The following is a 21,891-nucleotide window of genomic DNA, read 5'->3' as shown; positions in this document are numbered from 1 at the left end:
CGCGATTTTTAACCCTGGTGGTTCTTATGGGTGCCATGTTGTTGAGTATTGCTGTGAATTTGGTTTTGAATCCAAGCCATGTTTCTTCAACCTGTGTACCACTGAGTTCATCTGACCAGTCCAAGCTCCCCAGTTCTAGGTTAAAGGCCTCTCTAGAGTACGTTTTGAGGTCTCTAGATGTGACTGTTTTGTGACAGCCGGCCTTCTGTTTTAGCTTTTTGCGGGTACAGAAAATCATATAATGATCACTTAACCCGCATGCTATCACCCCTTTATTGGAGATCATTGACTTGTCAGAGGTCAAAATGAGGTCAATGGTGGTTTGTGTCGAATCACCTACCCTTGTGGGTTGGGTGATTAGCTGGCTGAAACCGGGCAGATCAGAAAATCTACTGAAGGCCTTGAAGACGGGTGCTGCTTTACGCAGCATATCCGTGTTCCAGTCCCCAATAAGAATTTTTTCTACCCCCTCCACCCCAGCTAAACACCCATCAAGTGTGTCATAGAAGCCACTCTGTTCTGGTGGTTTATAGATTGTGCCTACTAGTACTGGTTTCGCCCTGTCTAATAAGATTTCAATCCAAACAGTTTCAATTTCATCATGGTTAAGGTCAGTACGGTTGATGTATTTGGTATCCTTGTGTATATACACACAGACGCCACCTCCATACTGATTTCTATCCCTCCTGACTATTGAGTAGTTTTCAATTTCAATCTCTGGATCCTGTACAGATGAGTCTAATTTTGTTTCTGTGAAACACAATATGTTAGCCTTACCGTTTAAAAACAACTGTTTGATTTCAGCCAGTTTAGGTCTCAGGCTATTTGTATTAAGATGGAATATGTGAAGTCCATTTTTGCTGGTAATCAGATTGATGTCGTCACACTTGAGGTAACTCTGTTCATTTGTGTCCTGTCCTGTGGTGGGGGGAGGGGGGGGCGTTGTTGCTGTTTGTGCCGTGAGTGGGGAGGGGGGAGGGGGTGATCCTTTGTCCTTTGCTGGAGTCTGTATTCCTCTGTGTGAAAGCCCGCGATGTGGGGGGGGGGGGCTGGTTGTTTACAGATGTGTCTGTTAGTACTCTGTTGTGGGGGAGGGGGGGTGCCTTTTGTCCTGGCCCCGGCCCGGGTAGACTAGCTGGCATGGCGGGGCCAGCCAAGCTAACCGTCGGGTCCTTGGTGACCTTGATGTCCCGCGCCGTTCTCCAAGTCTGCTGGGGCTTCGGTGAGGGTATGTCGCCGCTTGCTGGTCGGTTGGTGCAACTGCTGGCTGAAGCGTCAATTGCGTGGATGCTGTTGATCTCCGGCGCCGGTGTGAGGAGCGATGCCTCGCTGTTTTGTCCCTGCGACGTGCTGGGCGCCTCGGTTGTGAACCCCGGTTCCTTCCCTCTCGCTGTGGCCTCTCGTGGGTTCTTTTGCAGAGGTGGTAGAGGAGGAATGTTGCCGTTGATCATGTCGTTAGCCGCCGTCTGTGTGTGTAGCAGTTGATCTGTTGTGCTGGCGACGCTGGCTGCCGCTTCTTGGGTCAGCAGATCTAACTGTAGTCTCTGGTTCCGTGTCATTACGGGACCAGGGTTCTGATGTATGTCACCCGACATGAGCAGATATAATAAAAACATTGATCTCTTATTACACTTGCCTGTCGGGGGTAATTTCTTTCGTTCCGGATTCGCAGTAAGTACAGTGTGGATAGTCGTGGCTCCGAATGCTGGATGTTTCGCGTTTTCGCTACCCTCCTCTTCTGTCTGGAGTTGTTGCTTGAGTTGTGAATTCAGGTACAAGTCCATAATCCACAGGAGGGAAAGTAGAAAATGCGCAAAATACTTTTTTGTTGTTGATCTGTTGCGTTGGTTACGGGAGCTGGGTAAAATGCGACCGTCCATGTTGATGCCGGATATTGTTAGCACATGCATGAGCCTGGTCTCTTTTGAAAGATGACATTCTGAAGTGTCTGATTCCAGAATTTCTTTTTAATTTTAGTGCTAACGTAATAGAGTTACATAGGTCTGAACTTTGAGTTGTAGAAAAACGTGTTACTCAACGAGTAACGAGGTTAGTTAATGAGCGTTACCTCTGGCGGCAGCAGGTGAAGCGATGGTCCCAACTAGCAGGAGGAGAAGCCACACACACATCTCTGCTCACACACACACAGAGAGTCCCGGACACACACACACACACGCAAGTGTTAATGTGGTTTGATGTAATAGTCTCTGGTTTAACTTTAATCTAATATTGTCGGGTTTTCTTCACATGCTGACGTTCTGTACTGTATTGTACCCATTCTGCAATCTGTTAATAAAGTTTTCAATCAATCAATCAATCAATCAAACGATGGTCGCAGGCAGCAGCCTCTCACTCTGATTAGACCAGTCTGTCTCCGACTAGTCTGTTCCACAAGTGTTTTGCTCTGCATACCGCAAAGCATGCTGGGACCCCAGCTCAACGCCCAAATGTAAAATGGCGGCATGGTTGAAAAGTTGGAGCTGTTTTGTCTGACTTTGTTTTCCTGTTTATATGTTTTCTCTCGCGGTTATAATTAGACTAAAAGCATGACATGTTCATGTTTCGGGAAAGAGAGGTGTTTTTTTTGTATCGCAAAATAAGTATGCTAGAGTGGTAGTGTCTCGTTATTAGGTAAAATGTCATGCGCCCAGCAGGGCATCCTAATGTCCAGATGCTAGGCTAGGCTAGTTAGCTCCTCGGCTAACGCTAACGTTAAGTACAGCGGGACAGCTTTAGCCTCTGCACAGGTTGGGGATGGGTGATCGATTGATTGATTGGTTGGTTGGTAACGTTACCAGTTATGGCTCGTCTCTGAAATACTCCACGCTGAACTGAATATGAAGAAGAGGAACTATACATAGAAATGGAGGATGACGTGAAAAAAGTGAAAAAGGTAAGTTGGTCATAAATTATGGGCAACTTTGTTCAGATATTTATTTATTTGGCTGGCTAGCCAGCTAATGAACGCTACAGTAATCTAGCCTGCTGCTTACACATCTATGCACTTGTTATCTCCCGTCAGAGTCGGTGCAGGTGTGGTTAATGTTAGTCACCTAACTGAACTCTCACTTAACTTAGCCAGGTTTAGGTTATACAGCCACTGGCTGATGCAGCCACTTGTTATTCACAAGTTGTGATATGCTTTCAGTTTCACACACACACACACACACACACACACACACACACACACACACACACACACACACACACACACACACACACACACACACACACGCACACACAACTCAATCCCTTGTTAGAGTTTATTTTGGACTCTACTGAGATAGAATGTTAGCTGAATGGAAACATTTGCCTATTCTGAATATTCAATAAAAGCCTATAGTCTTTGAACTTGAGTGACCATCTGAGTTCAATTTCTTAGAATGTACTATTTATTTACATAGTACAAATTATAATTATGCCATCATAATGAATTAATATTAATACGTCTCTAAATGTACACAGTTATATGGAGGAGGAGGTCACAGTGTTTCTCAAACTGCTTAATAGCCTATTTGTAGCGACCCGCCACAAATAGATTTTCCTAAAGTGACACAAAAACACTATAACAACACTTGATGTGTAGCATGTCCATTAATTTCCACTGCTGACTATGTAGCCTACTACTTTGCCAACCCTAGCCTCCCACCACCACAAACAACCTAAAAAAAAAAAACACTTAATCTAAAATTATGCTGTGACACACCATTGGAGATGGACTTCTTTATAGCCTTAGTTGTTATAAATCTGGCCCATGTGTTGACTAGTTTTATGTATTGCATGATTTCTACTGGGGCCACGGTATGCACAAATGTTGTGCAAGTTGCAACCAAATCCAAGGCAGAGTTGTGATTTAGAAAATGATTATATATCGATGTAAAAGCTGTCTGAATTCTGTCTCCGATGTTCTGTGTTATGAAGCTAAATCAAATGTTCTGTCTCCCCAAGGTATGTAGCCTTGTATAGCCACATGTTCTACTTTTATTGTCTCACACTGCTGGAGGAAGTGTTTTGATTTATCTTGGAACTCAGACTACCCCCCCCCCCCCCCCCCCCACACACACTGCCAATGGTAGGCTCTCAGTCAGGTTAGACTGGAGGAGAGAGAGAGTCAGTGAAGGGCAGGGCCCACAGGAGCTATTGGGCAGGAGGATGTGACGTGGTCCAACAACCTCTGTGTGAAGTGAACACACTGACAGGACTGCTGGGATGTCTTGGGGCTGAGACCTCGGCTAGGGAACATCTGGGTGTGTGCTGGTCGTGGTCGTTTTTTCCATGTGAGGAAAACCAGTGTTATAACTTCCTCACTTAATGCTGCCTTGTTGGGCAGGGACTGGGAGGGAATGGGAACGTCGTCTTCTTTTTTTTCTTTTTTGGTGAGGACATTTTTGTTAGTAAGTAAGTAGCCTACTCGGCAGCAGCAGGTGGGCTTTTTAGGCCATATTTATTATGTTCATAACATTTTTACTTTACACGTTTGTTCAATCAATCAAGCCATTACTAGAAAGGCAGTGTCCTGGGAAATAGAAACTATTCTGCACTGCACTTATTTGGGCCACTTTCATTATGGTCTTAAATCAGATGCAGGTCATGCGACTTTCATGTGATTTACGTCACTCTAGATTGAGATTTGTATGCAGGTCAGTTAAGGAGCGTAACCCGTTCACACTGGAATCTGTCAATCTGATATTTGCCACATAAAAAAAAGAAAAAAAAGAAAAGATCTGAGCAATAAATCAGAATTGAGCACTAAGGCTTGCAGTGTGAAGGTTGATGCTAGGAGGTGAAGCCTCAGTAGTGATTATCAATTAATCTCTTTCAACACGGATGGTAAATGAGAGCTGTGGGTTAGACAGGTTTTCTGATGATATTCATACAATGTCGTCGTCTTGAGAAAAACTGATTCTCAAAATTATTGTTGGGTTATTAATTCTAGAAGCAATTTTTTGTATGTATGTTTTGGATTTAATCTACGACTGGTTATGGACCAAAATGTCATATCACAATATTTCTCTTAGTTTCTTTAACGGTATAGTGGTATTTGACACTGTAGTTTAACAATACAAAATTACAACGTGATGCAACCGATATTCTATTTTAGCCTGGTATCGGACCGATATCTGATACCAGTATCGGTACACTACACTCCTATACTAAACTTGAATATTAGGCTTAGGAATGTGATTCAGTCATGCATATTGTATTGCCGTTCAGCAATATGAAAAGTTATTCAATTATACGTTTGAAGATTGTTTGGCCAACTGTGCCATCCTGGTTTGTGAAATACTCCCCTGGTTTGTGAAATACCCTCCCAGGTTTGTGAAATACTCCCCTGGTTTGTGAAATACCCTCCCTGGTTTTTGCAATCATCAATGTGTTAGCAGCGCATACAGTTATTTTTCTGTCCACTAGGTGGCGACATTGAATATCATGAGAGACCCAGAATATGTTTTCTACATCACCTTTGGTACTAATTTGTAGAGATGTTCCGATACCATTTTTTCCTTTCCGATCCGATTCCGATACCTAAGCTTTGGGTATCGGCCGATACCGATACTTATCCGATACCAGTGCAAAAAAAAAAAAAAAAAAAAAAAAAACGATATTATATACATTTTTTATAAATATATATATATATTTTTTTAACAAATACTGTTTTATATATACTGTTTTTTAGTAATAACTAGAAAGTAATGGTATTTATTCAACAACAGGTGATTGTATAGATTTGTATTAGTATCATTAATCAATGAGTATGGGGCTTCAGCACTGCAGATATACCCTACTCCAATGATCCACACGGACATTATACGTTGCTGCACTCGCTACCCACTGGCTCTGCAGATATACCCTACTCAGTCTGTCTACAAGGCTCCGTTTCAGTAGCAGTCGGATCTGTTGTGATTTTTGCACAATAAATATTCAACATTCTCTTTTGAGACTCCGCCTCAGACTCTTATCATTTGGCACTAAAAGCTAAACATTGTCACCGATATGGCTGTCCGCAACATGTCATTAATTGTGTACGCGAGGTGGTCTCAATGACGACGTCAACGTGAGCTAAGTTAGCATAGCATGAGCTGCCGGTATATGAAAAGACTGTAACGTTACTGGTGACATTGTGATTTAACGAATACTCCTTTGCCAATTTGCTGTACTTTGCTTGCAGGTCTGCAGCCATTATTGCTGGATTATATGAATAGCCCCAACTTTAGCCAAGGTAATGTTAAAGCTAGCTTTCGGTTAGCTGTTCAATGCTAATAACACCAGCCACCAAGCGAACCCATGAGCTCCCCGTCAACACCGCTCTGTCGGGACGATGACATTTAAGAAAGTATCTGCTGTTAAAATGACAAATGGCATTGACACTAGCACCCGTTTGTTTTATAATGCTTACTCAACAGACCACAGTGTTGTTGATAAATTACGTCATATGGTATCGGAGCGCAGCATTAGAGGGTACTCGCCGATACCGATACCAGCATTTTAGCCAGTATCGGCGGCTTTTCCGATACTGGTATCGGTATCGGAACAACTCTACTAATTTGTCACAATACTTTAGCCCAGTAGTCAGGACTCAGGACTTGGGTGTTGTTCCCAATTCCCAACAGTGTCACAGGATGACGGATTAGAAAAACAAACAAATGCTGAAGGTTACATGAGCTAAGAAGAAGCTTCACAAGTGAAGGATGTGTGTGTCATACTAGCTCCTTTACTCAATGCTTGTTGGGTCTGATCTGTGGGGGGGGGGGGGGGATCATGGGGTTAGATTTAGATTAGTCTTGTTTATGTCATCATATTGGCATATAGACCTTTTTCTTTTCATCAACGTCATAAATCTGCTTCTAAATCCTTTGACTTGGAATCCTGACCCAGCACTCAAAACGTGAAATAAATAATAATTTAGTGTCGTCTCCACTGGGTTCTCATTCTGCGGTGAGCGTTAGAACTGGGTCAGGATCTCGTGTTTAATGCCCCGGTGTACCTGTTCTCTCTGCTGTCTTGTGTACCTGTTCTCTCTGCTGTCTTGTGTACCTGTTCTCTCTGCTGTCTTGTCTACCTGTTCTCTCTGCTGTCTTGTGTACCTGTTCTCTCTGCTGTCTTGTGTACCTGTTCTCGCTGCTGTCTTGTCTACCTGTTCTCTCTGCTGTCTTGTGTACCTGTTCTCTCTGCTGTCTTGTGTACCTGTTCTCTCTGCTGTCTTGTCTACCTGTTCTCTCTGCTGTCTTGTGTACCTGTTCTCTCTGCTGTCTTGTGTACCTGTTCTCTCTGCTGTCTTGTGTACCTGTTCTCTCTGCTGTGGGAGCGGCCACTCCGGGGACATTCTAGATGAAAGCACTTGACTTAGGTCGAAGGTCATCGACCGAATGCAAGGACAGGTCGCTGGAACAGCACATGGTTTCATTCAGTCTTTTGTGACGCTAGATTTATTTGTCCATTTAAGAGCAAAGTACCCAGCGATTCATGGATAAGAGCCTTTTACAGTTTGTCCACTCCACGACTTCAGTCCCAGTGAGCTTGAGTGTCAGAGACGGCTTTTTGCATCCTTCCACCTAGGGCTGGACGGTATGGTCTAAAATGTATATCACGGTTTAATAGGCCTGCCGCGATAAGCAATAAATCGATTAATTGCCGCGATAATTAAAATGAATGCAATGATTTTGACGGGCGCGATTAATTGCTATTTGCGCGTTTGTTTTAATGAGGCGGAACCAGTGCCCCTTGTCAGTCACTCTCCGTGTGGGTTGGCCGCTGGCGTTACTACAGAGCACAGCACGGGAGCTCCGTGGGGCAGTAGCAACGCCACATATTTAGCTTACCTACATTTCTCAATAGTGTTGCTCCTTTTAACCAAGTAGCGTTATTTGTAGTGTAACGTTAGAATAACACAGAATAACGTTAATACAATTACATGCATCATTGTTTACAATGAACGGGTGGGGCTAGTCAAAGCACTGGAGACGGGGACAAGTTAAACATGAATTCATTTATTATAACGGGTCGTTTTCGAGTCGTGCTGCAGTGCCTACGCACCACAGCTATTCTATACGGCTTTGACGAGTCCTCCTCATCGTTGATTGCCTGTAGTAGCTGCATCTAACGTTAGTAGCTAACGTTAAAACTAAAAAACACAACCAGACGAGACAAGTTGTCGGCTAGGATAATCGCAACAATACTTCCGGTCCGGTCGGTGGGCTTCAAAATAAAAGTCTTAAACCGGAAAAGACGGAGCGGTGGGCTTCAAAATAAAAGTTTTGGGAAATAAATTTCTCAAATTTTTTTTTAACCGGTCGCAATAATATCGCTTATCGCGATATTTTCGGGGGCAATTAATCGCCCAGCAAAATTTGTTATCGTGGCAGGCCTACGGTTTAATTTGAAGCATAGACGATAACGGTATATATCACGGTATATTCATTTATCTTAAAGTGTATATATAAATGCTTCTGAAGGGGTAAAACACTGGTATGGCAGCTATTATTACTAGCCATGCCCCGATCGATCGGCCACCGATCGTTATCGGCCGATAATCAGTATAAATATGCGATCGGTGATAATGCTTTATTTTCGCCGATCGTCAAAACCGATCTCACTCGCTGAGTTCTGTCTCAGACACCGGGTGGTGCGGCGTCTGCTCCTCCCTCCAGCCCCTCCTGCACGCATTTAAACACGGGTCTAGTCTAGTCTAGTCTAGTGGGACGGGAGGACGGCGTCTCCCTGAGCTAACGTTAGCTACCGTTACAAAATGACCCAGTCAACTATTCACTTTTAGTTTAATACATGATGAGGCATTGTCTAACCGAACGGTATCTAGCCGGCTAGCTACTGATAGCTCCTGATATCAATAAATGCTCCAGCAATAGTCTAGTAGAGACGTGTATGATACTCTCTGTTAGCTCACGTTAGCGCAAGTTAGTTCACTGTTCAAAACGAAATGTCCCATTGAACTAAATAGTTGTATTAACGTTATATATCCGGCTAGCAGTAGCTACAGATAGCTCCTGATATCAATGTCTTATAACACTGATTCGACGCGTATTCGAGCTGAGGGCATGTTGAATGTGATATGACCAAAGCACAGTAACGTTATACCAATAGGGTCCAGCTGCAGCGCAGGAGAATCCTGGCCGTAGCTCGAGGCTACTCGAGTATAGGGTCCAGCTGCAGCTCCGGAGAATCCTGGCCGTAGCTGGAGGCTACTCGAGTACACAGACAGTGGAGCTTGTTGCGTGGTGGCGATGTCTCGCAGATAATACAAGTACAAGTCTAATTATATAATATATATATTTTATATATAAAAAAAAAAAATTATATAAAATAATAATAAAAAAAATTTTAATCAAAAACTATCAGTATCGGATCGGTATCGGCCGATATGGCTCACGACGATCGGTGATCGGTATCTGTGGCAAAAAACGTGATCGGGGCATCCCTAATTATTACTGTACTCTTGTATTACTACTAGGACATTTCACATAGTACAGAGGTATTTTAAGAACATTTATTGTGCAAAACTGCAATAGAAAAATGCAAAAGCTTTTCTCAAGTTACTTCCATCTCTGAAAAACACTTTTTTCATGAAATACAATAAAATCAAGCAGCACAAAGTGAAAATAAAGACTACAGCAGGACAGGAGGTTTCTTTCCCTCAAACAACTCAAACACAATAAAACTCCATAACTTAACTTTAGTGTACAACATAGAGAGAGAGAGCGTGATGTAATAGTTTTGAGTTTTGAGGTTTGAGTGTCCTAAGTTGCCATAGTTGATGAAGTCACACCAGGATGTCATTGTCAACACACATAGTTGGAAACGGAAGCAGCCCAATGGATAAAGCGATATAAAGAAACGAATAGCCAATAAATGTGGATGCAGAACAGAGAAAGACTTTCCTCTTGTTTACACCAGGGTAGGGCTGGGCGATATATCGAGTATACTCGATGTATCGTGGCTTGTTCTACGTGAGATGTAGTAAATTACTATATCGTGAACATCGAGTATTAGCCGTCAGTTAGCCGCGGCGGCTAAAAACAAACTATCAACACGGACCGACTTGCTTTAGCGCAGCGTTTTCCTCATTTCATTATAGACACAGACCAGCGCTGACCTTCAATGACGAGCAATTGAATTGAATTGACCAATCTCAATCTCTCTTTCTTCTTCTTCTTCTTCTTCTTCTTCTTCTTCTTCTTCTTCTTCTTCTTCTTCTTCTTCTTCTTCTTCTTCTTCTTCTTCTTCTTCTTCTTCTTCTTCTTCTTCTTCTTCTTCTTTTTCCTCTTCTTTTTCCTCTTCTTTTTCCTCTTCTTTTTCCTCTTCTTTTTCCTCTTCTTCTTCCTCTTCCTCTTCTTTTTCCTCTTTTTCCTCTTCTTTTTCCTCTTTTTCCTCTTCTTTTTCTTCTCTTCTTTTTCTTCTCCTTTTTCTTTCTTTTTCTCTTTTTCTTTTTCTTCTTGTTTATTTCTGGCGGACTACACAACTAGGCGTATTGCCGCCCTCCCTATATTCTGGTATACAGCCCTGTGGCGAGCAGGAACCTCTCTCTCTCTCTACGTTCAATGATTTAAAGTGGCCACACGTTACAGTATAAATACTAACTGGATAGTTGATGATAAACATTTAATTTCATTATCTGAAATATTATACAATCATTAAGCCTGCTATAAAGCCATTATCCCTTTGTGTGTGATTATTGTCTCACAGTAGTGTGTATAAAGTGTGTGTGTGTTTTTAGCTAAAGTGGATAGAAAACACAGTACTGTGCAAAAGTCTTAGGCACCCAAGAATTTTTATATAAATGGTCTTACACTAGATTATTTCAAACAAATAAAAAGTATTTGTATGTCAGTAGAGACAATGTCTTAGAACTTTTAATTTAATTATTTTTTAAAGAATCTTCATGGTTTAATGCTAACATATGTTGCAGGGACTATTATAATCACCGTATTGGCATGACTGTATGCATCAAAGGGTTAAATCAAGCATTTTTAAGTGCTTTAGAGGAAATGTCCAAATATCGCGATATATATCGTGATATAGCAAAAAAAATCGCGATATCCTTTATAGGCCATATCGCCCAGCCCTACACCAGGGTCACCCATTTTCAATTTATAATGAGTTGTAAGTAGGGTGTGAATTGTAAGTAGGGTGCAACTAGCACCGTGCAATTCATTCTTTGTGGATCTAGCCTTCTGTGTCCTCCCCACTTGATGAAACCAAGTCCTAAAATAGGCTACATACTAAACTTGGCATTCATTCACCATGAGGCCATTATTTCCCGGGAGGCCCAGGCGGGTGATGATCACCTGCTGTCAGGGAACAAACTTAACTTTTTGACTTACCAGCCATTTGGCTGGTATATTTTAAAAACTACCAGCCAGGCAGATTTTTTACCAGCCAAAAATTAAAAATAGCTTTTTAGTATATCGCCATGTGTTATTATTACTATATAATACTCTCATATGCTATTTTCAATTAATATCATAAACAACATAAGGAATATTAGCATAATTTTGAGTGGACTGAAGGAATGAGTCAGCGTTAATAGTTTTAAATGCAAATAATTTATTGAAACATAGAAGTGGGGTCGGACACACACACACTGTTTCAACTCACCACCCCCGCATCATATTGTAGTCTAGTCTGTCTTCAAATTTCCACTCCTCTCGAAACCTTTTTATATTTGAATATCAACATTATCTGTGCATCCTCAGTAATCCTCAGTTTACTACAATATACTCCTCTCCTGAGTCCTGACTAGTGACTTCATCGTAGGGGTGGACGGTATGGTCTAAAATTTATATCACGGTATAATTTGAAGCATAGACGGTAACGGTATATATCACGGTATCATCGTTTTTGATAAAAAATTTTTTTTTAATTTTATATAATTTTTTTTTTTTTATATAAAATATATATATTATATAATTAGACTTGTACTTGTATTATCTGCGAGACATCGCCACCACGCAACAAGCTCCACTGTCTGTGTGTACATTAGTAGCCTCCAGCTACGGCCAGTGTTCTCCGGAGCTGCAGCTGGACCTATACTCGAGTAGCCTCGAGCTACGGCCAGGATTCACCGGCGCTGCAGCTGGGCCCTAGTATTGGTATAACGTTAAATCACATTCACAAGCCCTCAGCTCGAATACGCATCGAATCAGTGTTATAAGACATTGATATCAGGAGCTATCTGTAGCTACTGCTAGCCGGATATATAACGTTAATACAACGCCTCAGTGAATTATTTAGTTCAATGGGACATTTCGTTTTGAACGGTGAACCAACTTGCGTTAACGTGAGCTAACGGCTAACGGAGCTATCATACACGTCTACTCTCTACTAGACTTGATGGAGCGTTTGTTGATGTCAGGAGCTATCGGTAGCTGGCCGACTAGATACCGTTCGGTTAGACAATGCCTCATCATGTATTAAACTAAAAGTGAATAGTTGACTGGGTCATTTTGTAACGGTAGCTAAGCTAACGTTAGCTCAGGGAGACGTCCCGTCCCACTAGACTACTAGACTAGTAGACCCGTGTTTACATGCGTGCGGGAGGGGCTGGCACGCCCACTGCGCGAAGCCTCCTAAATAACTTTTTCCAGTTCGCACATATCTATTATCTATGACTAATTCTATCTATTTTTAGGGGCAAATGCGAGTGAAATAGTCGCGCTGTGGTTACATGACGTCATTGCTATTTTAGAGCTGCACTACCGGTTACACGGTATAGGCAAAATCCATACCGTAGAGCAAATTCATACCGTTTATACCGTATACCGTTTATACCGTCCACCCCTACTTCATCGTCTTTCCAAACGCACTCACACACACAGAGAAAGGGAGAGTGCCCCCCCCCCCCCATTTCCCTTTCCCCAGTCCACACTGTCTGCTGTTCTCTATGGCTCTGCCGCTGATCAGGATTAGCTTGTTAGCTTACGCTAACATAACGTTCATTTCGGGCGATGTGGACATAAAGGAATGGCGACGATGCAATGCATGTTAGATGCATTTGACCCATTGTGAGAAGAAGAAAAAACCACAGACTTATTTCGGCTCGCAAAATAGGCACACTGATGTGTAGCTCTGCTCTCAGGGAACAAACTTAACTTTTTGACTTACCAGCCATTTGGCTGGTAGATTTTAAAAACTACCAGCCAGGCAGATTTTTTACCAGCCATTGGCGGTTGGCTGGTACTTATTTTGTTCCCTGCCTGCTGTGGTCGTCGTCAGGTCTCACGTTTCACAGAGACGGGAGAGAAAGACCATGAAATGTTGATGCACTTGTCTTTATCAACAGAGTCGAGTCATGCGCTGTTAAATAATGCACTGGCTCGTCATAGATTGTGCTGTTTCTCTGTGTGGGATCATATGTCAAGTGGGAGAACCGAATTGTAGCTCACTGGGCAGCTCTGTTGAGTAGAGCGGCCCAACCTGCTTTGTCTGTAGTGTACATGGGGCACGGCATGCTGCCTTTGATTCAAGCCGTCAATCGTAGTGAATGAATTAACGTTACACCTTTATTGTCCATACTGGGGGGGATTTTGCATTGCACAACAATGAGCACAACAAAAACAATTAACACCATAGAGTACATAGATGACATAACATAACGCAAGACATTGCGTTATAAATGCATCATAAAAACATTAGCATCATAAGAAATGGTGGTCACGTCAGAAATCGGATGTTCTAAGTCAAAGGGATTTTGGACACAGGTTGTCTAATTGTCCTTATGTTTTCTACTAGAAAGGTACACGTATCCGTACCGAACCGTTTCAGTGTGTACTGTACCGTACCAAACGGTAGAGCCATATGAAATCCGCGTTCACGGAATCGCGGACGGAATCGCGGAATTAACCAATAAAAATGGAATCAACTGCAAAACGTGGAATATTGCAGAATTTGGCCTAATCTGGACTGAAATTTCGTTTTTGGGTGGAACGTTTGGTGTACACGCGACCGGGGAGGCGGGGACGCTACAGCGTGTTACACACAACACAGCCGCGGTGCTCAAGCGTCTGGCTGCTTGTGTTAACATCGTCAAGAAGCTAAACTATTCCACAATAAGCCCTCAACTCAGAGCAGAACAGTATCCTAATGACTTTTATGCCTCCGGTGATAAGGTGTTTTGCTAATTCTGTCAACGTTCCGTGGACTGGACCCGCAAAAACACTTGCGACACTATTGTGATTAAATAGCTATAACGTTAGGACGTTTAGCTTCTAGCTAAATCTAGTGCACCCATCCATTTGTTTAATGCAAACGACTGCCCTTTATAAACTAAATACACTTAAATAGCTATGTAACGTTATAGGACTATCTATGGAAATGATAGCTTCTAGAAGTTCTAGCTAAATCTGGTGCACCCATCAATTTGTTTAATGCAAACGATTGTCATTATACACTGCCCTTTATAATCTAAATAAACTTAAATAGCTATGAAACGTTACATTACATAGGACTATAGATGGAAATGATAGCTTCTTGCTAAATCTAGTGCACCCATCCATTTGTTTAATGCAAACTATTGTCATTATACACTGCCCTTTATAATCTAAATAAACTTAAATAGCTATGAAACGTTACAGTACATAGGACTATAGATGGAAATGATAGCTTCTTGCTAAATCTGGTGCACTCATCCATTTGTTTAATGCAAACGTTTGCCATTATACACTGTCCTTTATAAACGAAATAAACTAAACTAAAGGTGCCTAAATTATGCATTACTATATTTCATCACAATATAATAGATATAGCTAGGTTACTGACATTGTCATTGTGATAATGTCAGTAGTAGCTAGCTGTATCTATTGTTTACACTTGAAATATGTATTTTTATTTTGTCACAATATTAATTGAAAAATATTGTGTAAAATTGAACTGTATTTCTGAGTTGAAGCACTTAAAAACATTAAATGGACTGTTATATATTATTCAATTGTGGACATTTATTCATTCCCACTTATTAGACACTATTTCTGATGGTAAAATGAGCATAAAAGGCAAAATACAGAATTCTGAAATATTAAAACGGAAAAAATGGAATTTGGGAAAAAATAAAATGGAATTTGGAAAATAATAAAACGGATTTCATATGGCTCTACCAAACGGCTGTGTACCGAACTAATACAACAGTATGTTAACCACTAACGACTGCCCACCGGGTGCTGTTTTTTTCACAATCTAATATAATTATTATTATTATTATTTTTCTTTACAAGTCTATTATTAATTTCAATATAGAATATTCGTTGACAGCCCTACAAGTACAATTAGTTACTGCACACTACATCACCCCTGAGTGGAACATGGAAAGCCAAACTTTCCCCCACTCAACCGAAAACCCGTACCGAACCGTGACTTCAAAACCGAGGTACTTACCAAACGGTTGTTTTTGTGTACCGTTACACCCCTATTTTCTACACATCTTATGTCTTGCAGCCGCTGCTGTCGGGTAAAAACGTTTCAAGAATTAAGAAAAGCTGCCTCATTTTCAGATTTAACACCCATGTATTTATTAGGGATGCCCCGATCACGTTTTTTGCCACCGATCAGCGATAGTCGTGAGCCATATCGGCCAATACCGATCCGATACCGATCGTTTTTGATAAAAAAAAAAAAATTATTGTATATACATTTATTTTTATTTTTGTTATAAAATATATATATTATATAATTAAACTTGTACTTGTATTATCTGCGAGACATCGCCACCACGCAACAAGCTCCACTGTGTGTACTTGAGTAGCCTCCAGCTACGGCCAGGATTCTCCGGAGCTGCAGCTGGACCCTATACTCGAGTAGCCTCGAGCTACGGCCAGGATTCTCCTGCGCTGCAGCTGGACCCTATTGATATAACGTTACTGTGCTTTGGTCATATCACATTCAACATGCCCTCAGCTCGAATACGCGTCGAATCAGAGTTATAAGACATTGATATCAGGAGCTATCTGTAGCTACTGCTAGCCGGATATATAACGTTGATATTTAGTATATTTTAGTTCAATGGGACATTTAGTTTTGAACAGTGAACTAACTTGCGCTAACGTGAGCTCAGCTAACAGGTATCATACACGTCTCTACTAGACTATTGCTGGAGCATTTGTTTATCAGGAGCCATCAGTAGCTAGCCGGCTAGATACCGTTCGGTTAGACAATGCCTCATCATGTATTAAACTAAAAGTGAATAGTTGACTGGGTCATTTTGTAACGGTAGCTAACGTTAGCTCAGGGAGACACCGTCCTCCCGTCCCACTAGACTAGACTAGACCGGTGTTTAAATGCGTGCTGGAGGGATGAGCAGACGCCGCACCACCCGGTGTCTGAGACAGAACTCAGCGAGTGAGATCGGTTTTGACGATCGGCAAAAATAAAGCATTATCACCAATCACGATCGCATATTTATACTGATTATCGGCCGATAACGATCGGTGGCCGATCGATCGGGGCATCCCTAGTATTTATGAACTTCTGCATTGAGTTTTGAATAGGATTCAAGGTCCTTAGGATTAGGGCTGGGCGATAAAACGATAACGATAAATATCGCGATAAATTATTTCCTCGAAATAAACATGAAACGTGGTCGCAAAGTTTCGATATATCGATTTTCCAAGCTTGGATATCAGCACACGCACTAACAACCAATCAGTGAAGGAGATGGCCGACAGTGAAGGAGACCCGCGGTGCACCTCTGGGTAGAAAGGTAGGACTCTAGTAGTAAACAAGGCTGGCTAGGATAACTAGCTTGCACGGCGCTATTTTATATATTTACGTGCCGAGTATGTGTGTGGCGTGAATTCTGAGGCCACGTTTATAGTAGTGTGGGGTATACAGTGGACGTCGTTTCAATATATTGGGGCGGAAGAGAGTATTTTAGGGTAATATTTAGTACATTGTCTGTCATGAGATACTCCGCTTGTCGGCTAACTGCTAACGTGCGCGGACTGATGACGACATCAACATTTGCAGCAGCAAAACAAGTCTATTATATATATCTATGCTATTAATAGCCCGTCCATCGCCGCCGGGCATAAGAAGTTAATTAAACTTGACAGACATTATATCGACGATAATTATCGATATCGAGTTATATGAAAATAATTTTATAATTTTATCGCGATAACGTTTTTGGCCATATCGCCCAGCCCTACTTAGGATCATGAAATCCAGTCACAATAGACACGATCTAGTCCACACATAGAGAACCACGTCAACTTTTTCAATTCAGTCAAAAACATGAAAGTGACAGCAAACTGTAACTTCTGTGGCAGTTCTCAGAGTGAAGGCGTGAATTATACACGTGTCATCACAGGAAGTTGCGGTTGGTCCTCTTCCTGTTCCTGTGTCTCTGTATAGAAAGGCTGAGGCACTCCCCTTCCTTTGTGAGAGACACACACCCCTGTACGTACACACACACACACACACACACACACACACACACACACACACACACACACACACACACACACACACACACACACACACACACACACACACACACACACACACACACAATGTTAGATCCTATATCACACACACAATGTTAGATCCTATATCACACAGACTCCCTAGTGGCAGGCAACTGTTAGCCAGGCTGTAATTGACCGGAGGCAGCAGGTGACACGAGTTGTTGTCAGTGGAGTGTGAGGCAAGACAGGAGACTTGTGGTCATCAAGTGGATCCCGCAGAACCTCCGAACCGCCTCGGGTTCTCTTGTTTCGCTCGTACCACTGTCCCCAGCGACTCTTGTGTGAGGGTTCATGGAGAACGAGGTAGGTGTATTGTTTGTGCAGAACCTTGGCGTCGTCTTCCACATTATTTGTTTACAAAGCGCGCACAGCCGGCCTTTACTAGGGTTGGGTACCGTTCACATTTGAGCCGATACCGGCAGCTGTTTTAATTTTTTTTATACATTTTATCCACCTACCTCAGTTGTAAAAAATGTGTCCAAACTTATTAAACTTAATAAAATTATTTATTATCATTATTTATTTAAAACAATTTGTTAATATATATAATATTGCAGTGAGCGTTGTCTGCATCTAGCTTTGTAAAGTGTAACCACTTGCCATCGCCCCGACTGCTTTGTTGTTGTTGAATCAAGTCAAATCCTAGGTAAGAGTGCGTGTGAACGTTGACGTGAACGTGCGGCACACTTCATGGGTTATCGTTACCGATAACTTTCTGCTCCTCAAGGTCGATACCGATAACCGATATATATATATTTATTGTATTATAATTTATTGTATTATAATAATTTTTTTTTATGTATATTCCTGTAGTTTTGACCAGATTTATCATAACATGAGCGTTACTACTATGAACAAAACAAAGCCAAGAAACCAGTTTTGACTCTTCAAATAAAGTGACTATATTTATTTTTCCAAATAAATATAATTTGAGTCAATCACAAAATTCACAATCCGTCAATGTCATTAACAATGTGTTTCCCTGAACAATGAGTGAACTAAAAACCAACAGGTATTGTGCTTTGCCAGTAGGGATGGGTACCGTTCACATTTGAACCGATACGGTACCGGTACCTGTGAATCGATACCGGTACCCAACGGCAACGGTACCTTTTTTCTGTACTTTAGTATAATAAAATTTAATCTACCTACCTCAGTTGTAAAAAAATAAATAAAAAAAATCCAAACTTCAAATAACCACATTTTCGACCGTTTTCGGCTTGCCATTGCCCCGACTGCTTTGTTGTTGAATCAAGTCAAATCCTAAGTAAGCATATTGTGCGTGTGAACGTTGACATGAAAAGAAAAAAGTGTAAAAAAAAATATTTATATATATTTTTTTATCGGAGCTATCAATAATTTTATCGGGATGATGCCGTCATAATTGCTGATATCGGCCCGATCATTATCGTGCATCCCTAGTCGATACCCTTAACAGTACCGGATTCGGTACCCATCTCTAGTGTGTAGGCACAGGCCTTTACTGAAATGGTTGAAATGAGCTTCTTGAATGATTTTATATTTAGCCCACTTCTCCTAGGTTCTCTTATCTGGCGACAACGGTTCACTGTTGTTGCCCAACATTGCTGTTCAGCCTGAGAGACGGTCTAATATAAAGAGACGGATCACCGGTGGTCATTTTGAACGGGGAACTAGTCTGTATCACAAATATTCAGAGAAAATAGTTACCTACTCTCTTTCTCCCACTCTCTCTCTCTCTCTCTCTCTCTCTCTCGCTCTCTCACCCCTTCAGCCTGGTATCGTGTCTCCGTTCAAGCGTGTGTTCCTGAAAGGAGAGAAGGGGAGGGACAAGAAGGCCCAGGAGAAAGCCACAGAGCGGAGGGCCCTCCACACCTTCTCCCTCTCGCAGCCGGACCACCGCATCGACCCGGACATCCTGCTCAATGACTACATCGAGAAGGAAGTCAAGGTGAGAGCAACACAACACGGTCTCGTCAGAAAACGTAAATAAAGTATTAATCTCGACCACAGGGGAAAAAAGGTACATAATGTATGTTATGTTACAGCAATACGTCATATATTTACGTGTTGTATTATGTAATATAATTACGTTTCGTGTCGTCCCAAAAAAAAACTGCACCACCGTCAAACTAACTATGCTTGTGGTGGGGGGCGAGTGCACTCACTAGACCAAGACACCCACCCTGATACAAACACAGCAATATTATGATGATGGAAAGGTAGGGTTAGGGTTCTGGTTAGTTTAAGGTTAGGGTTGGGGCGAGGCTATCAGAAAAGTGTGTCTCTGTAGTCTTGAGCAGCCCGATCTCACTTAGTATTGTGAACAAACCATCATAGTTTTACTGTGTTAGTATCAGGGTGGGCGTCTTGGTCTAGTGGTGAGCACACCAGTGGCGGCTCTACCACTAGGGGCGCTAGGGCGCCGACCCACCTGCTGGCCAGCTGCTGTTAAATCAGAGAAGAAGACAATAAAACTTTTTCGTTTTTGTGTTTTATAGCCATATAAATAATATAAACATGTTTAAAATTAATAATATTTACTCATTTTAAGTGTTTGTATTTCCAATGCACAATATAACGTTATTATCTAAATAAAAAAAACATTGTTTTCCAGAGCAGGAAGTGACATCACGTTTTTTTTATTTTTTTTATTTTTTCGTATTTCTCGGCCCGGGCTATACGCGATAGCGCTCTGAGTGCGCGTCACAGTTTGATCGCTGTCTCCGTCACAGCCAATCAGTGCATACGGCGTTGTGCGTTGAAATATGACTATTATGTTGGAATCCGAGCGCGATTTGAAGCGGTCTAGGCACTTCCGTGAAGAATTTCCATAGCCGCATTTCGCAGAGACGCTCTCTGATTGGCCGACGCCAGTATTTTTTTCCATGGCAGAATTTCACAGAGACGATCTCTGATTGGCCGAATCCAATTTCTAATGTTCCAATTCTAGCTTCTAGCTTGGTTCCTAGGTTGGTCTAGGACTGTTGTTTGTCTTAGAGCGTGCCGTGCCGTGACTGCAAGTTCTTTAGACTGTTAAGCTTAGGCACTCTTTCAAAGTTGGTTAAGGTTAGAGTTTGTCTTAGAGCATGGCGATAGAACGCCAGGTAGTTTGCAGTCTGTTCGAGCGGAAATGGACAAAGGAATGTACTTGTTGAGTGTTGTGCTAACGAGCTCAGCTGAGCTAACACTTGGCTAACAACAAGCTATATGGCGGATTATACACGTTTATCAAGCTCTCCTGCCCTGGACGTTTCAACTAAACAGTGAGTCTCTCTCTCTCTCTCTCTCTCTCTCTCTCTCTCTCTCTCTCTCTCTCTCTCTCTCTCTCTCTCTCTCTTAACGTTAACGTTTGTAAATAGTTTTTTTTAGGAGCAGTACTGTTAGGCTACTGCTGTGCTGGCCATTCATGAAGCGAGACATTGCTGATTGTTTATTTATTTTATAACACAAGACTATGACTACCAACTGCCTAGCCAGCCGTGTATCAATCTTGGATGCAATATAATAACGTTACTTACCACACTGACTATGTCGATGGCTCATTGATTTAACTACTGCAGCTCTCTCGGATTGAAAATACGTGGATTATGGCTTGTTCAATATCGTCTATGTTTGAATGAATGAATGAATGAATGAATGAGAACTTTATTAACAGATTGCAGAATGGGTACAATACAGTACGGCTCAATACACACAATTGTTAAGGGGATGCAGACCAGAGAAAGACGTTTGTCTTGTTTACATCAGGGTCCCAGATTTTCGATTCATATCGATAGTTTAATAGCTAGCCTTGGCTCGTTTAACAATATGCAAAATATGTGTACAGCCCTGTACTCATACTGAAGTTATTCTTGGTATATAATAGGTCTGATTGTGTAACGAATCGATTCCACGTCGCGCTGTGTGTGAGAGAGAGAAGGAGAGAGGGAGAGATCTGCCTGTGTTTGGAGACTGAATTGATTGATTGAAAACTTTATTAACAGATTGCAGAATGGGTACAATACAGTACAGCTCAATACACACAATTGTTAAGGGGATGCAGACCAGAGAAAGACTTTCGTCTTGTTTACATCAGGGTCCCCCATTTTCAATTCATCAGACGGGCGAGTTTTGTTTCTAACTTTTCTATTTATATTGTGTTTCAAGTTGTGAATTAGAGTCTAGACTATACTTTATTTGACTGGTTGTGTGTTGTTGTAGTAACAGCTGAGCGACTCGTTCATAAGAGCCGATTCATTGCCGTGAGCGTGAGTCGAATCGCTCACGTCTTGCCATGAGTCTTGCGTGGTACAGTACTGTACTGTACAAAATATTTTGTATAGCGCCCCTAGTGGCGAAGTACCCAGCGGCCGCCACTGGAGCACACTGGCTCCCCCACCACAAGTACCTTGTTTACGTATTTTAAGTGAGATCGGGCTGGTGAGAGACTTATGTCCCAGGG

General features: G+C 41.8%; 1 protein-coding gene across 2 annotated transcripts in view; it reads left to right on the top strand.

Moving 5' to 3' along the window:
* The first annotated feature begins 2,475 nt into the window (after nt 1-2,475).
* The window catches only part of ccm2 (CCM2 scaffold protein), a 55,329-nt gene continuing 35,913 nt past the window's right edge, over nt 2,476-21,891 (top strand). For both annotated transcript variants that reach the window (XM_084315031.1, XM_084315030.1), the window contains exons 1-2: nt 2,476-2,893; nt 19,222-19,398. In XM_084315031.1, coding sequence (XP_084171157.1) covers nt 2,864-2,893; nt 19,222-19,398 — 207 coding nt within the window. In that variant the 5' untranslated portion in view covers nt 2,476-2,863. The remainder of the gene's footprint in view (nt 2,894-19,221; nt 19,399-21,891) is intronic.

This window comes from Notolepis coatsorum (genome assembly GCF_963971535.1).
Source record: "Notolepis coatsorum genome assembly, chromosome: 5".
NCBI classification, from domain to species: domain Eukaryota; kingdom Metazoa; phylum Chordata; class Actinopteri; order Aulopiformes; family Paralepididae; genus Notolepis; species Notolepis coatsorum.
Note: the sequence above shows the minus strand (reverse complement) of the source record. Positions and strands in the feature narration are given on the sequence as shown.